Source organism: Gambusia affinis, linkage group LG15 (genome assembly GCF_019740435.1).
Source record: "Gambusia affinis linkage group LG15, SWU_Gaff_1.0, whole genome shotgun sequence".
NCBI classification, from domain to species: Eukaryota; Metazoa; Chordata; class Actinopteri; order Cyprinodontiformes; family Poeciliidae; genus Gambusia; species Gambusia affinis.
The window spans coordinates 26,288,259-26,313,581 of NC_057882.1; the positions used below are offsets into that span (position 1 = coordinate 26,288,259).

At 40.2% G+C, this 25,323-nt stretch overlaps 1 protein-coding gene across 3 annotated transcripts; it reads right to left on the reverse strand.

Annotated features, from left to right (window-relative positions):
* Positions 1–1,422: 1,422 nt before the first annotated feature.
* Positions 1,423–12,386, reverse strand: pitx1 (paired-like homeodomain 1). 3 transcript variants are annotated; one of them, XM_044141473.1, is made up of 5 exons: positions 12,210–12,365; positions 11,684–11,738; positions 5,782–5,931; positions 4,930–5,132; positions 1,423–2,986 (listed from the first exon to the last, which is right to left on the reverse strand). In XM_044141473.1, exons 2-5 carry the CDS (start codon positions 11,727–11,729, stop codon positions 2,438–2,440), a joined length of 948 nt encoding a protein of 315 aa, XP_043997408.1. In that variant the 5' UTR covers positions 11,730–11,738; positions 12,210–12,365; the 3' UTR covers positions 1,423–2,437. The 3 variants fall into 3 exon arrangements, with proteins under 3 accessions (XP_043997408.1, XP_043997410.1, XP_043997409.1); XM_044141475.1 differs by lacking the exon at positions 5,782–5,931 and having other exon boundaries at positions 12,210–12,386; XM_044141474.1 differs by lacking the exons at positions 11,684–11,738; positions 12,210–12,365 and adding an exon at positions 6,081–6,633.
* Positions 12,387–25,323: the final 12,937 nt, after the last annotated feature.

The following is a 25,323-nucleotide window of genomic DNA, read 5'->3' on the forward strand; positions in this document are numbered from 1 at the left end:
TAGATATTATATTAATTCACCAGAACCGAAGGAATTAATTACTAAATTAATTACTTTCAATATTATCATCTGTTTCCCAGAAGAGTTTCAACTGGAATATGTAACCCTTTATACCAGACGAGTCTGATTATCACCCAGTATGTTTGATTTTAGTTTTATTTGTGTAAAAGCTAAATTTGTGTTTTGTTAGATCAGCTTAGAATTGCGCTGATATTTTTATCCATAAATGCGCAGTGTTTGCACCATTACAGCTCTATTTTCTTCCATTTTATGCTCCGGGGGTTGTTCGGATTTCCAAACCAGAGAAAAACTGTTCAAATATTTACCAGGTATAAAGCAGCGCTGAACTTTGCCCTGCATGTGCGCGTGCGCATCCGCGCCTCGTTTACAGCCGCAATCAGGGAAACTATTGGAGACGTTTTACGACAGTTTGCGCGTTTTGTTTTTGTTGCGAATCAGCGCGGCGCGTCCTGCTGCCAGAGGATTTCTAATCAAAGCCAAGAGCTGCAATTACAAGCAAATAAACGCGACGCGGGCACGCGGGCGCGTCCCGGAGAAGAATTTCTGATGATGCGCGCCGCCGATGGTCTGACTTGTGAACAGCTAAAGATTTATCTTTACAAAACTTTAATAAATACCAAATAATCAGAAACGGTCCAGTTTAGACTTTCTTGCTAAATTATGACAAATAAATAAATAAAATAATATAAAAATTTGAAATGAGGAAAATGAAGCTGATCCGTTCAAACAGAAAATCAAAGAACCATTGAGTGAAAAGAACGAAGTGAAAAATCAGAAGGAAAAAACTTCCTGCTGTTTCTGAATGAACACGATACAAATTAAATTAATGTTTGAGGTCAAAATTAATAGGAAAAAGATTGTAATCTAATCAACAAGGAAAATAAAAGTTAAGATCAGAAATATTACTCCCAATGTTTTATTAAAAGTTTTATTAATAAACCAAAATATATTTTATAAAGAGTCACGCTCTAATCTATAAATGAAATGTTAAATCATTTGTGTTTAATCATTAATTCTGGTCATAATTTAGTGTTTTATTAACGGCTGCCTCTAATCCCAATCCTTCAGATTACCTATCAGGTTAAACACTAATATCAGTGTAGTGGCAGTAATATAGATAATACCGATAGGAGGATTTCTGCAGGTGTGAGAGCAGCAGATATGATGCTGATTGAATAAACTGAGCGCTTCTGGCCGAAGGAGAAGATGAGAGATTAGAATCTGATTTACTGATTTATTAAAACCGCCGTTTGCACCAAACTTCATCTGGTTGATCATAAAGTTTTTAAGCTCAGCCTCGATGAGGAGGAAATCTGAAAGTAAATCAGATGAGACTTAATTATGAAGGTAATTGTTTTAAAGTGTAAAACGTTCCGTTGAAGTTAAATATTTAAATGAACATTTTTAGTTTTCTGTGGTTTATTCAGACACACATGTTACATTAAACACGAGAACTTTGGATCATTTTATAAACAGTTCAGGCTAAACAGTCTTACATTAAATCACGTCAAGTTAAACATTGTTGGGTTTTTTTTCTTTCGTTCATTTGAACAAATAAAAATGAGAAGCAGTCGGTGGCAAAAAGCACAAAGAAGCGTTTCTAAAATATGTACAAAAAAAGTCAATATTTCTTCTTTTTTCACCTTTATGGTTTCAGTATCCTTAACATTAATTATTTATGTTTTTATTATTATTAATAATCCCTCCCGCCGCATTTTCACCCTCCGCCGTTTTCTGTCTTTTTATTTGTTTTCTGAGCTGAAAATCTCGGCACCAAAACGAACAAAGAGCAAAACCTGTGGCTCCATTTCGTACCTTTCGAAATGAATTATGGGTATTTTGCTCTTTCATAATTTCCTACGAAATTGAGCCGCAAAGGATGCCGGTCATTTCGCGGTTTTGTAATTACTTATTTTTATTCTTTTTTTTTTAATTAGTTCCGATGATTTTGGGTGACACTAGTTGTTTCTTTTTTTGTTGTTGGTTTTTTTAGGTACGAAATGGAGCCACCTGCTGATCCGTTTCTGCTCACCAGAAACGAAACGGATGGAAAAAAATGTTCAGAAAAATATCAACCGATCAAATGAAATAATTATATCTATGACTTTTTGTTTCTGAATAGTTTAAGTGCGTCGCTACGAAATGGAAATAAGGAGAAGCGAAATGGAGCCACCTCAGCTCAACCAGTACCGGAACCAGAATCCGAGTTTGGGTTTATATCAACAGTTAAATATGTACAGTGCAGCAATGTAACACGTCTTCATTGTTCAGAAAAGCTCCAGGAACCCGGATGTTTCATCGGTAAACTCCATTTTTTCTCTTATGGAAAAAATGACCGCAGGGATCCAGGTCGGTTCGGTTGTTGGTTCGGGGAGAGATGCGGATCCTGCGGGTCGGTTCGGGGCCCCGCGGCCCGTCAGCTGTTGTACTGGCAGGCGTTGAGGCTGGAGCCGGGGCTCTGCAGGCCGCTGTATCCGAACGTGGGGTGCTGTTTGGACTTGAGTCTTAGGGTGGCCAGGCTGGAGTTACACGTGTCCCGGTAAACGCTGTACGGAGAGCCGGGAGGGCCATACGGACACGCAGAGGACGACATGGCCGAGTTGATGCCGGAGGTTCCGATGCCGTTCAGGTTGCTGATGTTGTTGAGGCCCGGGGCCGGCATGCCGGGCACGGCGGAGTGGCCCATGCCGGACGCCATACTCATGGAGGAGATGGAGTTCGGGGCGGAGAACATGGACTGCGAGGTGAGCGGACTCATGGAGTTAAAGAAGGTGAAGTTCTTGGTGGAGAGCGGCGCCGGGGCCAGGCCCTTGTTGGTCCAGTTGTTGTAGGTGTAGGTCGGGTACATGTCTTCGTAGGGCTGCATGAGGCCGCTGAACTGCGGCAGGTAGCTGTTCTTACACAGGTCCATCTGCTGGTTCCGCTCCCGCTTCCTCCACTTGGCCCGGCGGTTTTTGAACCACACCTGGAAGGTAAACACTGCGTCACTACGACGGACACCCGGAGGCTGCCAGCCACACTATTCAGCTGCAGACTGGTCACAAACACGGCGCCAAATGACATTTATAGTTATTAGAAAATCCTGGTTCGTGTGAGGAACCGACTGTAATTATAAGAGAGTTTAAGGATTCATGCAGATTATAGTTTATGATGCAGAAAATAATTTAATGCATTTAGTTTTAGAAACGTTTTTTCATTTTTTAAATAAAATATTAGTTTAGTTTGTATTATTGTGAAGAGTGCACGAAATAAAAACATTCACAGTGGCAAAATTATTTACAATAATAATAATAATAATAATAATAATAATAATATTTTCTCGTCAGTTTTTCTTCCTTTCCTTATCGTGGGTTTTTCACGGAGCTGCTTTATTTCCCGAGGGTCCGTGAACGTTACATGAATCATTAAAACAGCAGAAGATTTTTTAGATAGTTTCTATTTTATAAGTGTAAAGCTCTTTATTAATAAATATGACTTATGCACTGAACTTTTTAAAATCGCTTTGTAATAATTTATTTCTGAACATAAAACAATTTTTCATTATTCCAAATTAATTTTGATTAATATTCCTGAGATTGAATAAAAAAATTAAAACTGTTTAATACATAAATACTGAAGTTATTCTACGTCATTTTAATGTTTTTTCTGAAACGCAAAACATCCAATATATAAATCTATATATATATAAAATAAATGATTTATTGTAAATTAAATTGCATTGATTACAGAAGCTGATCACATCAAACTGGATTATAGAAAACAATTATAAATCTATTCATAAAAAATCAAAACTATCGAAACAAAAACAGTTTAAATGAAAACTCGCAGTTTGATCCGATGCTGTTTACATTCAATGTCAGAAATGAAAGCGTTACTAATATGATCTGTGCGTGAGTTTGGTGATTTGAATAAAACCAGCAGATGAGACCGCACCGCACCGCACCGCACCGCACCGCACCGCACCGCACCGCACCGCACCGCGCTGCCACTTTGCGGAATCGTTTTTAATTCACAACTGAAACAGTTTAAGTTTCGTCCGATGAAGAGGATTTATAACCTAATTAATCTCCAGAAGGAGAAAACAAATCGACCAGAAGCGATTAAAATAAATTCGATTTGTTTTATCTGTGATCTGGAGCCACTTAGTGGTGCAATAATTCATAATGTGACGTTTAACACACTAACAGAAATATCTTTTAATTTTTATAAAGTGCATGACAGAAAGGTGCAGCTGAAGCTGGTTCTCTTCCTTCTAACTGGACTCTGCAGGAAACCCGAAACAAATGGGGCCGTTTGCTTTTCCACGCACATTTCTCATAGCCGACTTGTTCATTTCCAGAGAAACACGCACCTGGCTGCGCGGGAAAACGGCTCAAAGTCCGACGAGAAGCCTCGCAAACCGACAATGTAACAAATGAAAAACTACGAAGAGGAAATGATCGACGTGTTCTGGTGTCTTTAAATCTGAAGTTTGCGATTAAACGGAAACAAAGATCCAAACTGGATCTGATAAACGTGAACAAAAAGTCAACTAGCTTCGTTTTGAAGTTCACCGTTTCGTCCTGATGTTTATTTGTGGGAACCCAAAGTGACAATTCTGGATGTTTATTAAAATCATTTGAATAATTCCGGGTTTTCATTAAATCGCGTTTGATGTGAAACGTTTGACATGAAGTTCGAGCCCAAATCCTTCAGAAAAAAGCGGAACAATAAAATCCTTCAGCCTCATAAAGGTCAAAGTATTTGACCCGGAATATAAATAATGGAGCAGAAACTTCACTGCTGCTGCCGCCATAAAAAATAGAAGGAAAGATGTAAAACCCTCCAGTTGGTTTTGTGATTTCAAATAAATCATATTGATTAATGAAGCATTTGGACGGGTTTCCAACATGGCGCCGGGCCTCTTACCCGAACTCTGGCCTCCGTCAGGTTGGTCCAGACGGCGATCTCCTCCCTGGTGCTCATGTCCGGGTAGCGGTTCCTCTGGAAGGTGGCCTCCAGCTCCTGCAGCTGTTGGCTGGTGAAGTGAGTCCGCTGCCGCCGCTGCTTCTTCTTCTTCGGGTCGTCGGCGCTGCCGTCATCGCTGCGGTGCTCCGCGCTGCGCTCCTTCTCTGCGGGGACCAGAAAGCAGCGGCGCGGTGAAAACGTGCGGCGCGGCGCGGCGCGGCGCGGTTCTGCTCAACATTTCACACGCGGATTCAGTTTCCAACTTGCAAAACAGCGAAAGGTTTTAACCGAGCGGAGAGCGGAGAGCCTGAGGTCAGACATTTGCAAGTATTTTCATAAAATCCTTCAGCAGAGAAAGAAAAGCAAATATTCACACATTTACAGCCGATTCTGTTCTCACTGATAGAAATCTTTACGACATCAGGCCGCTCTAATCTGAGGCTGAGATCTGATAGAGGGACGTTTGGCCAAAACCCAAAGTTAGATTTTCCACTTTAAACTCGTAAATAAACCGCAGCTGGATTCTGCTTTGGGTTCAGATTGATGGTATTTCTAGTTTGTTTAATTGTCTGACTGCAGGCCAGGCTCCGCACATTTTTCCGTGACCCAGTCCGGGATCCGGCCCGGTGATTGGCTCAGGCAACGCAGAACAAGAGCAGAACAGATCTGGGCCGAAGCCGAACCTCTGAGTTCTGCTGGTGCGTAAATGAACGTCCCTCTGCGGATTCTCTGCTTTTTACGCACCAACATGATTTCCGCCCAATAAAAAGTGGATTTTACAGGAAGAGTCTGGATCCGTCCGGCGGTATCTACCTGCCAGCTCTGCGTCTGAGGACTCGCTGCTTGAGTTCTCTAAAGTCTCCCGGCCGGCCTCTGCTGGTCTCTGTAAATGAAACGCGGCGGCCACGTCACGGGGCGGCGCGGCTCTCACGGCCTCCGAGATTCTGTCCAAATTCATGCCACCTTAAAGAGAAGGATGCGGGACAGTGAGAAACTGGGTGAGTCCTGCTCTGCAGCAGCTGCGACACCGAAGATCCACAATCACTCCGCGACATGAGCCGCGCAGCCACGCGCAGGATTTCCACCAGAGGTTCGGTTTCCCCAAAACCCACAAAGTTTCTGTAGAGGTGAAGCAACGCGAGGCATCAGGCAGCGGTCCGGTCCGGTCCGGTCCGGTGTGCAGCAGCGCCGCTCTGCTGTGCGCTCTGACCGACTCGGAGCTCCGACTGTCAGGCAGCAGATCCTCCTCCTGCCGCTCGGAACCTCCCAGACCGACAGTCCAACCCACCGAACCTGCGCCGCGACGCACCCCCACCGCCCCGGGACTATGACGTCACGGAGACCCGACCAGCGTCCCGCTGATGTAAAAGTCCAAACTGCTCGGCTGGTTGTTGGAAAACATTGATGAGAATCTTGGCAGCAGATTCGGTTCGGTTTTATTTTTGCTCCAATAGAAACTTTATGGATTAAAAAAGGGGCGTGGCCACGTGAACAAAATGATTTGTGGATCAGTTTTACAAAGTGGCGACATTAATCACACAAATAAATAAATGTTGAGACTCGTTGCTTCTCTTTTCATAAATTCATAAATAATTGATGTTGCTTTTATTAATATTTCTGCGGTGGGATTCGGACCGCATTGTGCGCGGTTTGATTCATGTTTGCTGCGTTCCTACACACACGCACACGCGCGCACACGCACACGCACACACACACACACACACACACACACACACACACACACACACACACTGGCCGGGCGCGCGCGTGCTGGATAAACATTTCCTGCTCCATTGTTTCCGGATGAACGGCGCGCTGATGGATGAAACATGAAATGATCAGAAAACCCGCTGTGATTCTGACAGCTGCTGATTATCTAAACAACACACACACACACACACACACACACACACACACACACACACACACACACACACACACACACACACACACACACACACACACACACACACACACACACACACACACACACACACACACACACACACACACACACAGCTGTATCTACACAGAAAACAGCCTGAATAAATTTCACATCTCCATATTAATTTTTTTTCTAGTGGCTCGTGTTTTTGTGACAGACTTGAGTCATTTTATTGTAGTAATAACAAACTGAATGAAAGTCAAACTTGTTTTAACCAGAAACTCAAACCTTTTAAAGGTTCTGAAGGTTTTATTCAAATAATATTTTTATTTTGTCTAACTTTGGGTAATTATATGAATTAATGTCATTTTGTTCCTTATAATGTCAAAATTACTACATAACTTTATATTTTGGTTCGTCTGATGATGTTATTAGCATGATGCTACGCATTAGCATCATGCTAATTAGCGGGATGCTAAGGGAATCTGCCCAGAAACGATAGAGAGATGAATAAAGCTATTATATAAAATATGGAAGTAGATTAATTCTTGACAGTCATTTAAAGTTTTTATTGCTGCTCCTGGACGCCCCCTGCTGGTCTGGGTGTCCTAACCAGCAGCTCATGTTATATCGTTCATCTTCCTACTTTAATCTACATAAAAAAACTTTTTTGTTTTGTAAAGTTTTAAATGTTAAAGCTTCACACATTGAACACGACTTTTATATTACAACTTATAACAGAAAACTTCATAATAATCAAATGTTTGTTTACAGACTCTGAATTTCTTCAGGTTTTATGTAAAATATGAATGTTTGTTCTGGAGCTCAGATAAAATCCGACTGGAGATGAAAAACATTTCATATTTCTCATCTAATCCAGATTATTTCAGAGAAAAATAATAATTATCTTGATTCCAGTTTATTGTGTCAAATGGAGCAAAGAGGAAATTTATTTCTAAAATGTTCCACTCAATAAAATGATATACATCTTTCCTTTTGAATATCAAAAATTATGATTTTCATTTTGCACAATTACAACTAATTAATGAAAAAGAAAAATCAGTAAAACCTGAGTTGTAGTTGCTGAGTTTGATTATGCATCAGGCCGGCTTTTCCCCCCAAAATAACCAAACCAGAAAAAACTTTTTTTTCACTTTAGACTCTTTAGAGTTTATGAAATTCATAAATGTGGAGATTTTATGAGTCTTACCAACTTATTCAGCATAATCTTTATATAAATATTCTCTATTTCTGGTTCATTCTGGAGGTCAAAGGTCAAGTCCTTCCTGCTGCTGCGGTTAAAACATTTCAACAGTCGGCTTCGTTCGAGTCCAGAAAAAATGACAACTTCTGTATTTATTTGAGCTAAATTAGTAAAAGACTTTCCAGCGTTTAATATCTGCAATGATGCTCAGTCTGATGGTCTGACCGGACACCGGGCCCCGGGCCCCGGGCCCCGGGTTCTGGACTCTGGACTCTGGATGTTTTTACGTTTCCTCGCTGGCAGCAGGTGGTCTCTGTTTTCAGGTCTCTGTTTTCAGGTCTCTGTTTTCAGGCCCGGTTGGTTTTGATTTAACGTTCAGGCGAGTCGAGGTGAACGGACTGAGTTCCTCCTGCAGGACTAAACATCACCCTCAGTTTATAACCCTCAGCTCAACACATGAAAACTTTCATTCTCTCTTTGTTTCATCAGGTTGACTGAAAGCAGAGCCGGCCTGAGTCATAACGGACCCGAGCTGTCCCCCAGAAGGAACCATTGACTTTAAAACAGAGGTTCACAGATTTGTGTTTGTATTTAGTTTAACTGCGTTACTCTGGAAACGGATCATTTCAAATAATTTGACAATCGAATCGATTCTGTTTCAAATGGAGAAGCTTCCAGATCAACTCTGGAACTGCTGATGGCTGAACATACGAGTCCTGCATCAATTGTTCCTGATCTCTGTGTGATCCTCCTGCCTCTGAACCCGGGCGGTCGGCGCCGCCTGCGGAGCCTCCTGTCATCAGATCCGGCCCGGAGCGCCCGGACCGGCCCGGTTGCTCAACGGCTGCGTGTTTCTCTGACAGGAATCCCGGGCGCGACCTGCGCAGGCCTGCCGGGCCGACTCCGCTTCAGAAACAGATTAGTTAGGTGAACCGGAGCGGAGGCCGGTTCTGGTCGCAGCAGAGGTTTAGTTGCCATGAGTTACAGTTTCCACGGCGACAGAGCGTTTAACCCGGAGCGCAACATGGATCCGTTTCCAGGTTTTACTTCAGACAAGAACTTTATTACCAAAACAACGTTTAATAAAACTGATAAATAAATACATACACTGCAAAACACAAATCCTGCCAAATAATTTAAATGAGATAAAACTAACAGACACTTACGGGTAACTTTCCAGCAGATGTTTTTAGTAAATAAATTCATTAATATTGATGAAAAAGTTCTAGTTCCTCTGCAGATTATTTCACTTATAATAAAACATTTTTCCCAAGTTGTAGGTGAAATAATTTAGAAGTTTTTCATCAGTATTAATAACTCAACTGTTACCTTTGCTGAACATTTCCTGTAAGTTAGTTTATTTCATTTGAAGTGAACTGAGACATTTGCTCTATAAATCCAAACTCCTTGGTAAGATTTAGTGTTTTGCAGTGTAACAGGGCTATGTGGCTTAACTTTTCTTCAAATGGTGATTTTAATATCGCTCAGAGAGATGCATCATCTGTAAATCTGGACGTTTGGATGAGTGGATCTGCGGTGCGGCTTCGCTCTGCGGCTGATCGATGGCGGTTATCTAAATACTCCAGCCTCCGTCTCGCCTGCGTCCTTCTCCTCCACTTCTGCGTGTGATGGATGAGTTAAAAAGCTTTTCCATCCGGCAGGAACAGGTTAAAGGTCCAGCAGCAGCACAAACATTCATACTTTTTTCTCTCTCCTGTCCATGATGTAAAAATAAAGTGTGTGAGCCTCATTAATCACCAAGCAAACACACGGAGGGAATAAAAGTGCCGTTTTTTCCCCTGCAGCTGGAAAACAAAGCAGATTGAAAGCGAGACCAGCAGCGGAGATGTAACTGGAGCCACTGGGTAACTGGAGAAGCGCTGGGCAGATTATCGCCGTGGTGACGGTTCCCCTGCGTGGGCCGAGGCCCGTTTGACCTCCGACTCTGACTTCCAAACAGCGCTTAAGAACGACCGCTAATGAGCAGAAAACACACAGAAATCCCCACCGAGGCTGAAGGAGCCGATAAAATCATCCTTCACTCAGAACCAGCAGAACGTCCACAACAAGCCAGGCCGGCCTGAGGCATACGCGAAGGCAGCAGCTGCTGCTGAGCATTCATAAGAACACTAAACTCTGTCAGACCGTCATGTTTAAAATCGATTTAGACGTGACATTTTATGGGAAAGTTTCATAAAACCTGAACTTTATTCCATCATCAGTTAAATCAACTTTTCCACCAGACGTTTGTTTTCTGAAATATTCTGGAGTTTCTCTGCATATTTATTACAAATAAAACGATAACCTGTTTACTGGAATGTTTGAGGCCAGAAATCTATCAAAGAATATTTGAAACCTATAAAATTGTTCATTAATTTTTCTGAAAGGCAGCAAATTTTTCAATTTAAAATAAATGTAAACCTTAAATGTTTTAGATTTCTGTGTGATTTTCTTCCAGATAATATTGCATGTTTTCTGCAGAACAGTAAAACGTTTTGAAATAATTTGAACTTCTCCAGCTGATGACTGTGGGCAGAGCCAGCCCAAGGTATAAGCAATCTATATGTTGCTTTGGTTCCTCCAGGCCAGCAGGGGGAGCCCAAGGCTGCCCACATTTTATCACAGCATCTTCATGCTTTGTGTTCACGTTTATCAACTTCTTAATATAAAAACTATTAAGTAGTTTCAAGCAGTAAAACCAGTGAAGTTATAAATTAATTCTATTGTTTCTGTTTAATATTTTTGGCAGCTTGCAAATAAATTTACAGAAACAATCATTTTTGGGGGTTTCTGTCATTTTTAGTTGAACCTTTAAACTAAATTTTTTTATTGTTTATGAACAAACCACCAGCTGTTGATTTATTAAATCTGTTTATGATTTTACAGTGAATGAGACACATTTAGAAAAAACATAAAATCTGGTTTTCTTTTCATCTGCAGATCAAACCAGAAGTCCATCTGACTGGAGCAGATCGTTTCATTTTTCACTTCAAACTGAATATTTTCCAGGTAGAAATGAAGCCGCGCATTTTAAAATAATAATAATAATAATAATAATAATAATAATATTATTATTATTATTATTATTATTATTATTATTATTATTATTATTATTATTATTATTATTATTATTATTATTATTATTATTATTAATCATTCTAACAATCTGCCGGTCCAGTTATTCTGGTTCGATCGGATTTTATGACATAAATTAACGATCAGAACGAAACGACGCGCAGATGTAAAAAATTATTATTTATCTCCATATTGTAAGAAAAAATCAAAATGAAATAAGTTTGTGTGTGAAGCGAATCCGTCCTTCATCTGTTAGAACCAAAATATTTTATTCTTTATATGTTTTACAATTTAAGAAAAATATTTAGAAATGAAACAAATATGATTACAGTTTGTGTTTTTAAACATATTTAATATAGATTTTTAAATGTTTAAGTAAAAATTCATCAGAGTTAATTCCTTCACTCGAGTCATTTTCGCGCTCCTTTATTTGCACATGAACATTTAATAATTCCGCACATCTGAAGCATAAACTGCCACTAAACTGAGAGTTGGAATAAATTTAGATTCGTGTGTGAACAGTTTCTGAAGTGGACGGTTCCGGTTCTTACCCGAGTCTCCGCATGAAATCACATTCTTGGACAGATTCAGCTCCATTCCAGATCCCTGCAAACACAACCAGCTGTTATTACAACTCACAGGTTTATTAAACATTTTCATCCTGAACTGGTTGGAAGTTTCTGAATCTGAAAATTTCAACTGGAGTGAAAAAAATGAAAACAGACAAAAGCAGAAAGAAAGAAAGAGAAAATATTAATTGATCCGCAGCGTCGCTTTAAACGGAACCTTCATCATTTATCCAGAACCACACACACACACACACACACACACACACACACACACACACACACACACACACACACACACACACACACACAATCTCTCTGTCCTTCAGCCGAGCAGAAATGTTCAAAATGTTTCCCTGATTTTCCGCACAGCCGTAAAATTCCGCTTCATTTTCTCCTCGTGTTGTTATGAGAATTAAAATAAAAGCTTCATGAAGCCGATTTCTGTTTGTGTTTAATGTGCTGTTTGTCCTCGCAGCTCCAAAGCTTCCAGTCAGAACCAGTTACTCACCAGTAGGTTCCCAGTAGAGCGCAGAGGTGAAGAGGAGAAGCCTGACTGCGTCCCATGCAGGTGTCCAGTAAATCCCACAAAGCGCGGTGTGTGCGTGAGGCTGCGTGAGGCTGCGTGACTCTGCGTGACGCTGCGTCCGCGGTGACCGCCGCTGTGGTTTCCTCCGCGCTGCGCTGCGTCGCTTTTCTCCTCCGCGCTGCGCTGCACGCCTCGCCGTGACGTCACCACGCCCCCACCCCGTCACCTTCCTCATCCTCCTGCATCTTCTTCACTCTTCATCCTAAAATCAAAGATTCGGGATAAAAAACATCAAACTATTATTATTATTATTATTATTATTATTATTATTATTATTATTATTATTATTATTATTATTATTATTATTATTATAGAAACGCGAGTTAATAAGCAAAATAAATGTTTTTTCGTACTCAACTCATTACCGTTTTTTAAACTTGTTATTAATTCTTAATAAATTAAAGCGGCTGGTATTTTATGTAGGTTTTAAAATTATATTTGTTTTTGTTATTTTTATACTTTCTGATGCTGCTATATTACATTTAACGTTGTTTAATATTTTGTGTTACTTGTTGAATCTTCTGTCCTCTTTTTCTACTTTATGTTTAATTTATTCCCGTTCATGTTTTTATGTTTAGCTCAGATTTATATTTGATTTTTAAAAAACATTTTCTCAAATATTATAAGAGAAATTTATGTAAGCATAAAATATATGTTAACCTTGACAAATGTTATATCTTAATGTAACAAAAAAATCAATGTTTTACTCCCAGATTTACTAATAACTGGGGGAATTTTAGCAAACAATAAGAATCAAGGTTTAGTGTGTTTTTAATAATTAACCAAACAGATTATTGTTTGATTATTGTAAAATCGTTAAGAAAAATGTTTCTTCGTTTTTTGTCTTTACAAGTTCAATATGCAGAGTGAAAAGTTTGTTTTTTCAAATTAAACTCCGCTTCCTTTTCAATTATTGGTCCGTAATTTATATCTGACTTCTGTTACTTTTGAAAATGAATGAGATAAATACCAAAGGAAATGATTAATGTTTCCTAAAAAAGAAACAAGGTGAGGACAGGACAGGTTTGCTTTTTTCTTTGTAGCAGGAAATTCCCACCGCAGAGACACAGGAACCGGAAACCGAGCGGCGGGATGATCTGGGTCAGAGGTGAAGCGAGTCGGCCACAGGAAGTCGGCATCAAGTCATTCATTAATAACTCAAATGAAATTAAATATTAAATAAATATGTAAGAATTATTTATTTTAAAATGTGGCTCAAGCCCAGACATTTAGCGCGTCTGGCGCAGGAAAAATGATGTTTAAATATTCAAACTCATTCATTTTCACTTCATTTCGGCCCTGAAGACTCAGAGAAAATGGGAAATTTGTCCCTTCTGGCCTCCTGTAGGTCCGAGCCAAGAACCGCACCGGGAAACAGGAGCCGATAGTTTCTACCTGCAGGTCCTTTAATCCACAGCGGGACACGCTTCAGGTTTGAGATTATTACAGCAGATTTTGATAAATTAACATATTTTTTGCAAAAATTACTATAAAAGATAATACACCTGATCACAACTATTGGCTTATAATTGATCAAAGTTCTGCATGTTTCCTGTTTGACTGCTGTTGCTCATGTACCGACCCAGAACCGCTCAGAACAAAAATGAACTGGAAAGTTAATTTCTAAAGTTTTAGATTTTGATTTATTTCTAATTATTCTTTTTGTGTTCAGTGCATAGAAAGTTGTTAATAATAAATGTCTCCATTTTGAGGCTGTTAGCATAAAGCTGTCGTGTTTGCTGCATGTTTTCTCTGCTTCCTGTCCGATAATGAGTAACGGTTAAATTCTGTATTAAAGCTTAAGGTACCAAAAGATTTAAGGTTAGATTTAATCCAACTTTAGCTAATTTAGCGATGGTGCTAATGCTAAATTCAAACTTAATAGCAAACTTTGATTTTTAGTGCCGAGCATATTTGCGTGACATAATCAGGAAAAGCTATCAACCAGAATATTCTGATGGGATTTAAATTTTCATCCATCCATTCTACATCTGGCTTTAGCTAACGTAGCATCTGAGCTAATTCTAAATTCTAACTTGCCATATGGATTAGCTAGTCTCTGCTAATCGTCAACTATCTTAGCAGTGGTTGTCAATGAAAAGGTTCACACGTTAAATAGTTAAAATAGATTTTAAAAGTTTGTATCTCCAGCTAATGCTAAAGTCAGAGGGTAGTTACCATCAAGGTGGCGCTGTTAAACATGAGATGGTTGTTGACATGCTACTGTCAGAATTGAAAAAAAGAAAGTTTGTATCCAGCTTCAGCTAGCCCAGCCTTGGCTGTAACACAAAAGTCACACATGCTAACAAGCATGTTGTGGCTAATCATCGTTGGATGTTGTGAAGGAAAACTTTTAGCTGCCACTCTGTCCAAAAGCATTAATTAATTTGCAGTCCATCTAGCACTAACTAGTTCTACGGTGGCCCAGAAGGGTCAGCAAAATGCAAAATCCACACAGAATAAGTTGCTGTTGTGCTGTGACTTTTACATACTGCTGACCCTTCTGGCCCACCGTCAGGGTTTAGCTTTAGCGCTACGCAAAAGTCAGACCTGCTAGCAAGTTGAACTTCTTAACTTTGATGCAGCTGCTGCTTCTTAAAGGCACATCGTAATTTTTTTGTTTACATGTCATTTTGTTAAAATACATCAATTATATTTTGTATCCAGCTTTAACTAGCTTAGCATCTGTGCTAATATTTGCTAGCAGTTTGAGCTTGAGGCTAATAAGCCGCTCATCAGGAAACTTCTTTCTATTTAATTTTGCCTCTTTGAACAATTTTAAACAATTCTAATATTTTTTTTGTTTATTTTAGTATTTTCTGGTTGATTTAACTCCTACAGTTTGTTTATCAGTGCATACTGGTAAAAATGCTCATAATAGTCTCCATCAGAGTGTGTAATTGTCTACCTGTGAGGCCTGCATTGCTAGATAATGAGTCTGACACACACACACACACACACACACACACACACACACACGCACACGCACACGCACACACACACACACACACACACAGGCTGTAGTTAGGCAGTGAGCAGAATGATTACGGGACGAGTGACTGGAGGAGTTAAGTGTCACCCTGCAGGCGAAGCCCTGGCCTCTTCTTCTTCTGTGTAAATAGGTGGGGGGATTATTTGGGCCGGTCAGGTGTGTGTCTGTGGCCGGACCTGTCTGTCTGTCTGTCTGTCTGCGTGGTGGACGGCTCTGCACTGTAAATAGTTATTCCTAAATGACTGAACAGCTCACATGCAGCCAAACTGAAGAAGTGACACTTTACTTTTTATTTAAATAAAACTGAAAGTAGAAGTGATTGACTTCCTGGTTGATCTTCAGCTCAGGGTTCCACCGTCTGTCAGAGAAACAGAGCTGGTGGTTTTAGCCTGTCAGGCCTTTTTCCGCCCGCTGAGGAGCAGAGAAGTGTCTGTGAGCGGCGTGCCGTCCAGATCCTGCAGAATCAATCAGGAGGATTTTCTCAGCTTCACGTCGGGCCGCTCGACAGAACAGAAAGCCTTTTGTTAAGTCCAACATGTTTTTTCTAACTCAGTTTGTCTTCAGTCGGTCCGCCGCCTTGGCAGAACAGACACTAAACAACGCGGCCATATTTACTGCCTAAAGTCTGCAGCGTTATGGATACATATCCTCCTGCAAACACAGCAGCAGATGAGGGTGAGCTCATCCCGTCATCAGCAGAGGAGGAACGGACGCGTCCTGCTTTGAAGCTGTCCCCCTCTCAGGGAGCTCGACGCAGATGTCGCAGTTTCCGATCGGCAGTAAAATTAAAGATGTTTTGATTAGGCCGGTCTGGGAGATTACCAACATAAACAGCTCGGCAGTGTAGATCATCATTTTCCACTTTGTCCAAACTCAGCAGCTCTTCTCGGCTTAGTGCTGATGACAATCGGACGTCCAGCTTCCAGTTTCACAAACATGATGCTGGATAAAGTCTGGTTTCCTCTCTGGACCTGCAGGTAGAACCTCACAGCAGCCTGGTTACACTTTGATCTGACAAAAATCATACAGTAAACCTTTATCTAAAGTATTTTTATGGCACTGTTCACCTTTATCGTACAGAAGAGTGAGAGGAAATAAGACAGGCAGCATTCATAACTTAATTTATGTTTCGAAATCTGAATAAAAGGACTTGATGTTCTGGACTCTTTGTTCTCCCAAAAGCCAAATGTTTCACTCAAAACAGAAAAAACAGACAAATTAAACCAGAAATTCAATCTGTAAAATATATAATAATGTAAACAAACAAACGTCGTAGTCGGATAAAAACTCCTGTTTGACTCAGATGAAGTTTTTCCAGTAAAATTAAATTTGTACCTGCAGGTGAATCTGCAGAATCTGATTCAGAGGAGAAGAAACTCAGATTTAATGTTAAACAGAAACGTTGAGCCGGCTTGTTGTGCATAACGGAGCTGCAGCAGCAGCAGCTTCTCCACGGGGAGCTGCAGCAGCAGCAGCAGCTTCTCCACGGGGAGCTGCAGCAGCAGCAGCAGCTTCTCCACGGGGAGCTGCAGCAGCAGCAGCTTCTCCACGGGGAGCTGCAGCAGCAGCAGCAGCTTCTCCACGGGGAGCTGCAGCAGCAGCAGCAGCTTCTCCACGGGGAGCTGCAGCAGCAGCAGCAGCTTCTCCACGGGGAGCTGCAGCAGCAGCAGCTTCTCCACGGGGAGCTGCAGCAGCAGCAGCAGCTTCTCCACGGGGAGCTGCAGCAGCAGCAGCAGCTTCTCCACGGGGAGCTGCAGCAGCAGCAGCAGCTTCTCCACGGGGAGCTGCAGCAGCAGCAGCAGCTTCTCCACGGGGAGCTGCAGCAGCAGCTCCTCCACGGGGAGCCGCTGCTGCAGGTTCTCAGGATTTGCCTGCCTGTGGATATCGAGGCCTTTAACAGTCTTTGCTTTCTCCTCTGTAAGAGTTTAAGCTGCAGATATCTACTGCAGAATGAGGTTTTCATATCTGTTCATCCCTTCAATCCACCTGCATCTCCAGCTGATAAAAACTAATCCGAAGGAAAAGCTCTGCTCTGTATTCAGCATCAGCTTCAGACGGGGTGAGTAAACGGAGCTGCAGCATCCGATGGGCTCTGGTGGAATTAGCCGCTGATTCGACCCGCTGAGGCCGGAGATCGCAGGAAATGACTGTTTATATACCAACGCATCTAGAAACACTTCATAAAAACACTTTTACCTTTTGTAAACATTCATTACAGAAATCCTTCCCATCATAGAACTGAACAAGAGTGAATTTATAACACTTGAGTTTTTATAGCTACATATTTTCTTATCTTTCCATTTATGACCAAACTCTTTCTAAAAACAGTGGAATCAGTTCAGATGATTTCAGTCGACAGCTTGAAGCTGTTTGGTGTCAGAATGGAGAGCAGTTTCAAAAACCTCCCGTTACCTAGCAACCACAGCCCAGTCTGTTACCTAGCAACCCCAGCTATTCTCCAGCGGTTGGTCAGCTGGTTTTTCGCTGTACAATGGCTGCTGGAGAAGACAAGAGTTTAGTTGTTGACTTCCTGCATTATGGCTGGTTGTGGAGGAGGCTCCACTGATGCTTTTCAAAGATGTACGGTTGTATAATTGTGCATCTGTTTGCAGCCATTTTGTTGCCTGAATGTAAAGGTTGAGTTGGGGGCGTGGCCAGCAGCAGCTTGTTTTCATTTAAAGCGACAGAGACCCTAAAAGAGCTCAGACTGAAACCAATTTCTCAGATTTGCCCTGAAAACTGGAAGTTCTTTTAGATTACAGATATTCAGCTGTTATCACAGAAGAACAGATTTATGGTTTGAGACGATGGATCCAGAGAGCTGATCGTGTGACGGCCCCCAGCTGCTGCACACAAACAGCAAACAACAACATTCACTCAGCATATGGAATCAATTCTCTCAGTAAACGTCCTCATAAAGGTTTCGTGTCGGTCTGATGATGAGCTGCTGCGTCATCAGGGCAGCGATGGACCAGGGGCGGCACTAGGTTTTAGTGACGGGGCCTTTGGCCCCAGGAGATCCAAGGATGAGAGAAAACAGCAGCAACAAAACTGAGAAGTTTCTTTTCTACTCTAAAATAGATTTCTGGATAATAGAAACTTATTTCACTACAAAACTAAGCAGTTAATCAATATAATATAATGATTTTCTGTCAAACGTTGCTAAGATTATTATAATTCTCTGTGACTTATGTGGCCTTTGAAAAATGTTTGTTCAAACTTTAATGTTCGTTTCACTTTTCAAGCTTTAAAAACCCAGAATATGATGACAGATTTCTGATCAGATTTCAGATAAAAATGATTCTTTAGCTGTTTAAACTCTTATTCTAGCCACATTATTTTGAATTTGTTGGGAGTTTCTTGTTTAAAAAATTCAAAACAAACAAATAATAATAATAATATTATAATGCGGAGGGGCTGTGGGCCCCGGAGCCAGGTCTGGTGACGGCCCTGTGCTGTGACATCATCACCGAGTGACATCATCAAAATATCGAAAAATAATCTCTAAAGAGGAAGAGAAAACTCCAGACCTTCTTTAACGTTAATCTGTAGACAAGTTTTAATGAGTTCAGGAGGATTATTAATCCATCAAAATTCTCTGTGAATATCAGATTAATATTCAGAAACATTGAACTGATAAAGATACAGTTCAGTCATCAGGAAACAATTCTGGAAAACTGAAAAAATTATGTTCAATCTGCAGTTTTTTAAATGCACTTTTAAATATTCCTATATTTGGTAATAAAATATTCTTTATTTTTAATATTTTATGTAAATTAAATTAGATTAGCATTTGTTTTTAAAGAACGCCTGGTAAAATGAAACATTCAACTTTAGACCAGAATGTAAAACCAGTAAAACCAGTTGAGTCACATGACATGTTCAGGGTCTTCAGGTTAATTAGAAATAATAAAAACTCTTTAAATAACCTGTAGAAAGACAAAAGCTTTATCATTCATGAAGATTATTGTATAGAAATAAAAACAAACCTCTGAGTTTGTAAACAGAGACATTCAGATTCAAAGGAAAGTTTTGCTCTTTGTTCATAAACTATCAAATGTTTCTTCACCAAATCAGAGCGTAAAGTGAACAGTGGAGCTTCTGAATAATTAATCAGGCATAATATGTAAGGAATAGTGACAGCTGCAGAGCAAGAATATAAATAATAATGTTTAAAATTCTGTTCTAACTCTATTTCACATAAAAACTCTTTTTGACCTGATTGTGGCTCCGTAGCTTTTGGCAGCAGGTTTGAAGCTTTTCTATAAGAATCGACGAACAGCAGGCTGGAAAAACCGACAGAATGGAAAGTAGATGGAGAGTTAACGAGAGAGAGAGAGAGAGAGAGTGTGTGTGTGTGTGTGTGTGTTTGTGTGTGTGTGTGTGTGTGTGTGTGTGCTACCCACCCAGCCTTTGACCTATAGCTCTCTTTGTATTCCCCTGACACAAAGATTTATTATGCAAACATCTCAGTTCCCAAAAATACATATTGAAACAATTTTTGGACAAACAGGAGACAAAGTGAGTGTTCTGTTCTGTCACGGGAGTTTGGAGCTGAAGGCGGGCCAACGAGGCGGCGCACAGAGCAGCAAGTGCAGCAGCCTTCTCGCTTCAGGGGCGCTGAAAAGGCAGGAGGCGAGGCGAAGGTCTGCCAAACAAAAAGAGCAGAGATGATTCAGAAGCTGCCACAGCACATGAACACATGAACACATGAACACATGAACACATGAACACATGAACACATGAACAACATATCGCTCTTATTCACAGGAGTTCAGAGCAGAACCACCTCGACTGATTTCACTCCAGGAAAAGTAAAAATGATCCGTCCCAGAAACTTCAGTCATTCAATGTTTAAAAATCCTCATATGAACCAAAACAATGAAAATAATTCACATAAATACCATAACTATAAAATAACAAAATCAAAAACAATCTGATTCTTTCAATTTTAGACGTTCAAACTGCAGCTGTGATCCCTCTAAACATATATTTACTCATTTTGACATTTCAAAGTTAAATTTGTTTAATGGAAACACAAATTATGAAAAAAAACTCATTTTGAAATAAAAGTGTTGATGCCGTTTTACTTTTGGTTTATTTCCAAAACCGAAATGAACCTTTTGTCTGCATCCTGAGTCACATGATCAGCACCAGGAAGTTACTACTGGCAGAAACCACAAAGAAGAAGAAGACAGGAAGCGGTTGGAGCAAGATGATGGCGCTGCGTGTTTTTAATAACTTATAACATAAACAAACTCCTTCAGCTGTGATTTTAATTCTTTTTTAATGGAATTTAATATTAGTTTATATCCTTATCACTTTTTTTAACATCCTGGCTGTTTTTGTGTTTAAACTATATATTTCATATTTATCTAAATATAGTTATGTTTATGTGTTTGCCGAGAGAGTTGCTATTCTTCTCATTTGTTGTTTCCTTGCACAGCGACAGTAAAGCAGTTCTGATTCTGACTCTGAAATATTGCTTTTGCATAACCGTATTTTTTTACATGAATATTGACAGTTTTGCACATTTATAAATGAGTTTTTGTTTAAATCAAATTTGTTCTTCATTCATTATCTAGAAATCTGAACTCAAATAAGTGAAGTGATACGTTATGATAAACAGTATAAAGTAGAAAACTCCTCATTTTTTCCTAAAGGTAACTGAGTAAATGTAGCTAAAGCACCAACCTGTGCTCATGTGTTTTCATGCTCTCATTCTGCACCACTGAAGGTCATGAGGTCATGCTGCACACTGGGCTGAACGTCTGAGTGGTTCTGGTACCGGTTCCTCTGGTGTCACTGGTACTTCCCTGCAGTAACTGTGACTGGATTTGTAAAAGTGTGCTGCCTAGAAAAGGCGACAGTGACAAGAAGAGGTTCTCCAGCCTCCTGTGACTCACTGCATTCCTGCTCTTTACGCTGCTGGTTTTGTTTTTTGCAGGACAAATATGTGAGCCGAAAGTTTGAGACGTTTGAGGCTGCCGGTGACGCCGCGCCCTCCGAACGTTTCTGTCTGACTTCACAACAAAGAGCTGCAGCAACAATGATGTGGTCAACGCTTCACGCTTCATGTTTTCCTCCAACGAGGACAAACGTCTGTTCAGTCACCAACCAGCTGCAGCTCAACCTCAGCCGACATCTGGAACTCTTTACATCCTGGGAAATGATCCAAGGTTTCCCAAGGTTTGATTTCTCTATGAAGTTGTTGACATTCAAAGGGCAGTTTGGTAATAAAGTTCAATCTAAAGTTTGATTAATAGCCTAAATTATTAATTATTTACAGTTGAGACCAGATATTTTCATACAGAAACATTTTTCTTAAATCTGAATAAAACTTTTCTTGTTTTAAGTTTGAAATCAAATTATTTCATCAGACATAAAATTCTCATATTTTAGCTTAACGTGTTGAATACTATCACATTATTAATAAATATAACAGGGAAATAAAACTGTCTTCTAAATAGCAAAACTTCTGAATGAAGAGTTGTTTTTAATAAAAGCTCTGCACATTTACATCAAATATTACGTTAAAATATGAAAATAAATAAAGACTATTGGTTTCTGTAGATTATTTAATATCTTTCTGGGTTGTTTTATTCTGCTCACATATATTCTACATGAAATATTCTTTTGAACAATGATTATTAGGGTTGTTATGAAAGGATTTCCAGCTGCTTGTTGCCATGGTTACCTCAGGTAAACATGAAGAGGAAAACATGGAGAGGATTTCTGCTCCACCTTTCTGATTGTTCACTAAACTCTTAAACATTTGGAGAAAAAAAAATAAAACTGCAAATTTATAAGAGAGCATAATGATGAAAGGATGAATCAGAGCGGCTCTTCCAGAAAGTTTAATTTATTATTTTATCACTTATTTCTGTAAAATGGACATGAAGTTCAAGATTTGTGATTCATTTTTATTTTGCCACCCACATTTAAACTATTAATTTTACATTTAATATGATGCCACTTATGATCATCTCAACAACATAAACAAATAAACCCCTGATTTAAAGGCTTTGACTAGACCCCAGGCCTTTATTTCAACTCTGTTGCTTTTACGCACAAAAACCAATAAAACATTTGTTGAAAATGTTTTGATAAAACACTGAACATGCAAATAAAAGACACCGACATGTTTCTGCTGTAACATTAAGATAATCATGTGAACTTTGAACCCCTGGAGAGAATCTGCAGACTGAACGTTTGTGTCTTTCTATGCAGATGATGTTCGTTACGTTTCCATGAAGCTGAACCTGCTGGTTCCTTTAAACCTGCTGGTTCCTTTAAACCTGCTTACAGATTATTATGATTATTATTCTGCATGCTTACTGCAGATGAACCCAGCATGCTGTGTCCATTTTGTTAGGAGAAGATGTTGCAGAAATGTTTGGTAAAGCTTCAGCTTGACTTCCACCTGAACTGACAGCTGAGCCAAAGTGATGCTGCTGCGTAAAACCACCTGCAAATTCCATCTCTTTCTGAGATCTTCATATATCAGCCGCATCCTGCATTCAGCCAGAGAGCCTGACGTGTTCTTGGCAGACCGTCTCAGAGAGCGAGCATCGCTTATTGATTAGCAGAAAAATGCTGCGTTGGAGCGAACGGCTGCATGCCTGCTGAGCAGCTTCAGCGACGTTTGTCAGTCATAGAAAAGGTCAGCAGCGTATTTCATCTCTCACAGAGCAAATCCTGGAAGTAGCTGGACCTGAGAAACACGCATTCACAGCCATATTTACATCAGCACATGCTCCACCTCAAGCTCTCATCATCCCTGAGGAAAAAGCCGTGATGGATGTGTTTTTCAGAAAGGACGTGTAGGTGAAACTCCTCTATCTGCTTCTCAGAGAGAAAGGTATTCAGGAGGGAGAGGACAACGTCGCCCCGTCCGACAATTTACTGCCCTTCCCTGGGAATCCCACATGATCCCAGAGCGGGAATGGAAAGGGGGGAAGGCTGGAACATTAAACCCAGCCTGGCAGTTTTATCTTGATTGTCAGATAAAACGCTATCTGCAGCTCTAAAGGCCGAGCAGCAGAGTCTTTAGCAGGAGGTACTTTAGCTCCTTCTCACGTTCTGCTTTCTGATAAAAAAAGCACAAGGACTCCGTCATTAACGAGGCCAGAGAGAGTCCAGAGTCTTTTGAAGACTTCTCTCTAAAGCAGCGGCGCACTTGTGGAGGAAATAAGAACCTTTCTTTGGAGCTCATCAATCAGAAGCTGAAGGATTCAGCTCAGCTGCGCTCCGTTTTCAACCAGAGAGCTGCGTCATGAAGGAAGAGGAAAAACCCGGTAAGCCCGAGAGCAGCAACAACACTGTTACAGCAAAACAACATGCTCCCTGCGCCTGATGTGTACACACACACACACACACACACACACACACACACACACACACAGTAGCCTGACCCGGTCCGGGTTAAAGAGGAGTTAGGGAGGAGGAGGAGGAGGAAGATGAACTCTGGTTATCTTCAGTCTGTGAGGAGAGGCTTTCCCACTGCGCTGCTCGGCCTCTGGAGCAACGCACCGTCCAAATCTCCCTCTGACAGTTTTATCTGATCAAGGTTTCAATAAAAACACTAAACTATGACTCGGCTTGATGACCTACAGGCTGAGAAATGATTAACTTTATGTTTATGCTGCGCTTTACGTGTTCGGCTTCGATCTGCTGCGGAATCAGAGGAAGGTAATGAAAAGATGGAAATCAGAGCGCAGGGCTCCGGGGATCCAGGACAACAACAACTTTCCTCAGCACCACCTTTTATTTCTAAAGCATTAATTTTCCAGGGTGCAATGATTATGTTTGGAATAAATTCAAACGAGAGATGGCCACGGGGTCAAAGTTCACAATACATGAATAATTGTGGGAAAAAATACTATACACTAATAAAACCTTATTTTATTATATGTGTTAAGTTGTTTTTTTAAAAAACATTTCACAATTTATTTCACAAAATCTTCTTGAAAATGACATTTTTTAATGGAAACGCAGTCAGTAGCTGTTTCCATAATGGTGCAAATTCACAAAAATAAATTTGTTTTGATTTAAAAAAAGTTTTTTGATAAAAGTTTTTGCTGCAGGATGAAGTGGGTTTTTGATTATAATGAAATTTTAATATTTAGAAAAACAGAACCCCCCCCCCCCACACACACACACACACACATCATTAGTTTTGGACATATTTATAATGGAAATGTGGTTACTGTTGTGCTACAACAACTCCACCAACATAGTTGTACTGTAGCATTTACTGCAGTATTTACTTCATTACAAATAAATCTGAAGCAAAAAGTATAATTAGACAAAAAATGAGGGGATGAATGAGAGGAAGGCAGCGTTACAGGAGATACAGAACATTATTCAGAATACAGAAACATAATACTGGAACATTAATATTTTAATTTATTTATTTTTGGAAAACAACGTTGATTAACAGAATATGATCGTACGTCTGTAAATAAGGACGTTTTAAGTCAAACTCCTATCAGCAGGTGGCGGTATCCCGATCCACACTCCATTCCAGTAGATGGCGGTAATGCACATCTAAAAGTTGCTTGCCAACCGCCATAAAAAAGAAGAAGAAGAAGAAGGTAGCGGTAATGCACCTTTTCTTGTCAACCGCCATAAAAAAACAAGAAGAAGCAGAAGAAGCACGTTCATAATTCAAACAGTTTAAAATTTACTGATATCATGCAGCAAAAATTAGCAACAGAGTTAGAATCACTCGCCAGAGAAATGTCACCGTTCAGGTAATGCTAACAGCTTTTAGCCTGACGAGGGCGCTATGCTATGCTTGTTTTTATGCTATGCTATATATTGTGTCATTAACTCATGGGGCGTCTGAACGTGTTTGAATTTAGCGCTTTAGCATTAGCTTCTGCTAAATGTCAGTTGCTACGGGAACCGCCACTTTCTAATGCTAGCTTCCTCCACCTATAGCCTCAGTGATATTAGCAAAGCTAACTAGTTCAGGTGATGGAGTCAGATAAATGTGACAAACTGCTCCCTAACTTTGGTTCAGTTTCACACAGCAGCTGA

Bases quoted from the DNA above. Each gene is read 5' to 3' on its own strand.
- pitx1 (XM_044141473.1), bottom strand. From the start codon at position 11,729: ATGGAGCTGAATCTGTCCAAGAATGTGATTTCATGCGGAGACTCGG. The intron at 5,932-11,683 runs GTAAGAACCGGA...CTTCTCTTTAAG, and splicing joins GATTTCATGCGGAGACTCGG to GTGGCATGAATTTGGACAGA. The intron at 2,987-4,929 runs GTAAGAGGCCCG...TTTACCTTCCAG, and splicing joins TGACGGAGGCCAGAGTTCGG to GTGTGGTTCAAAAACCGCCG.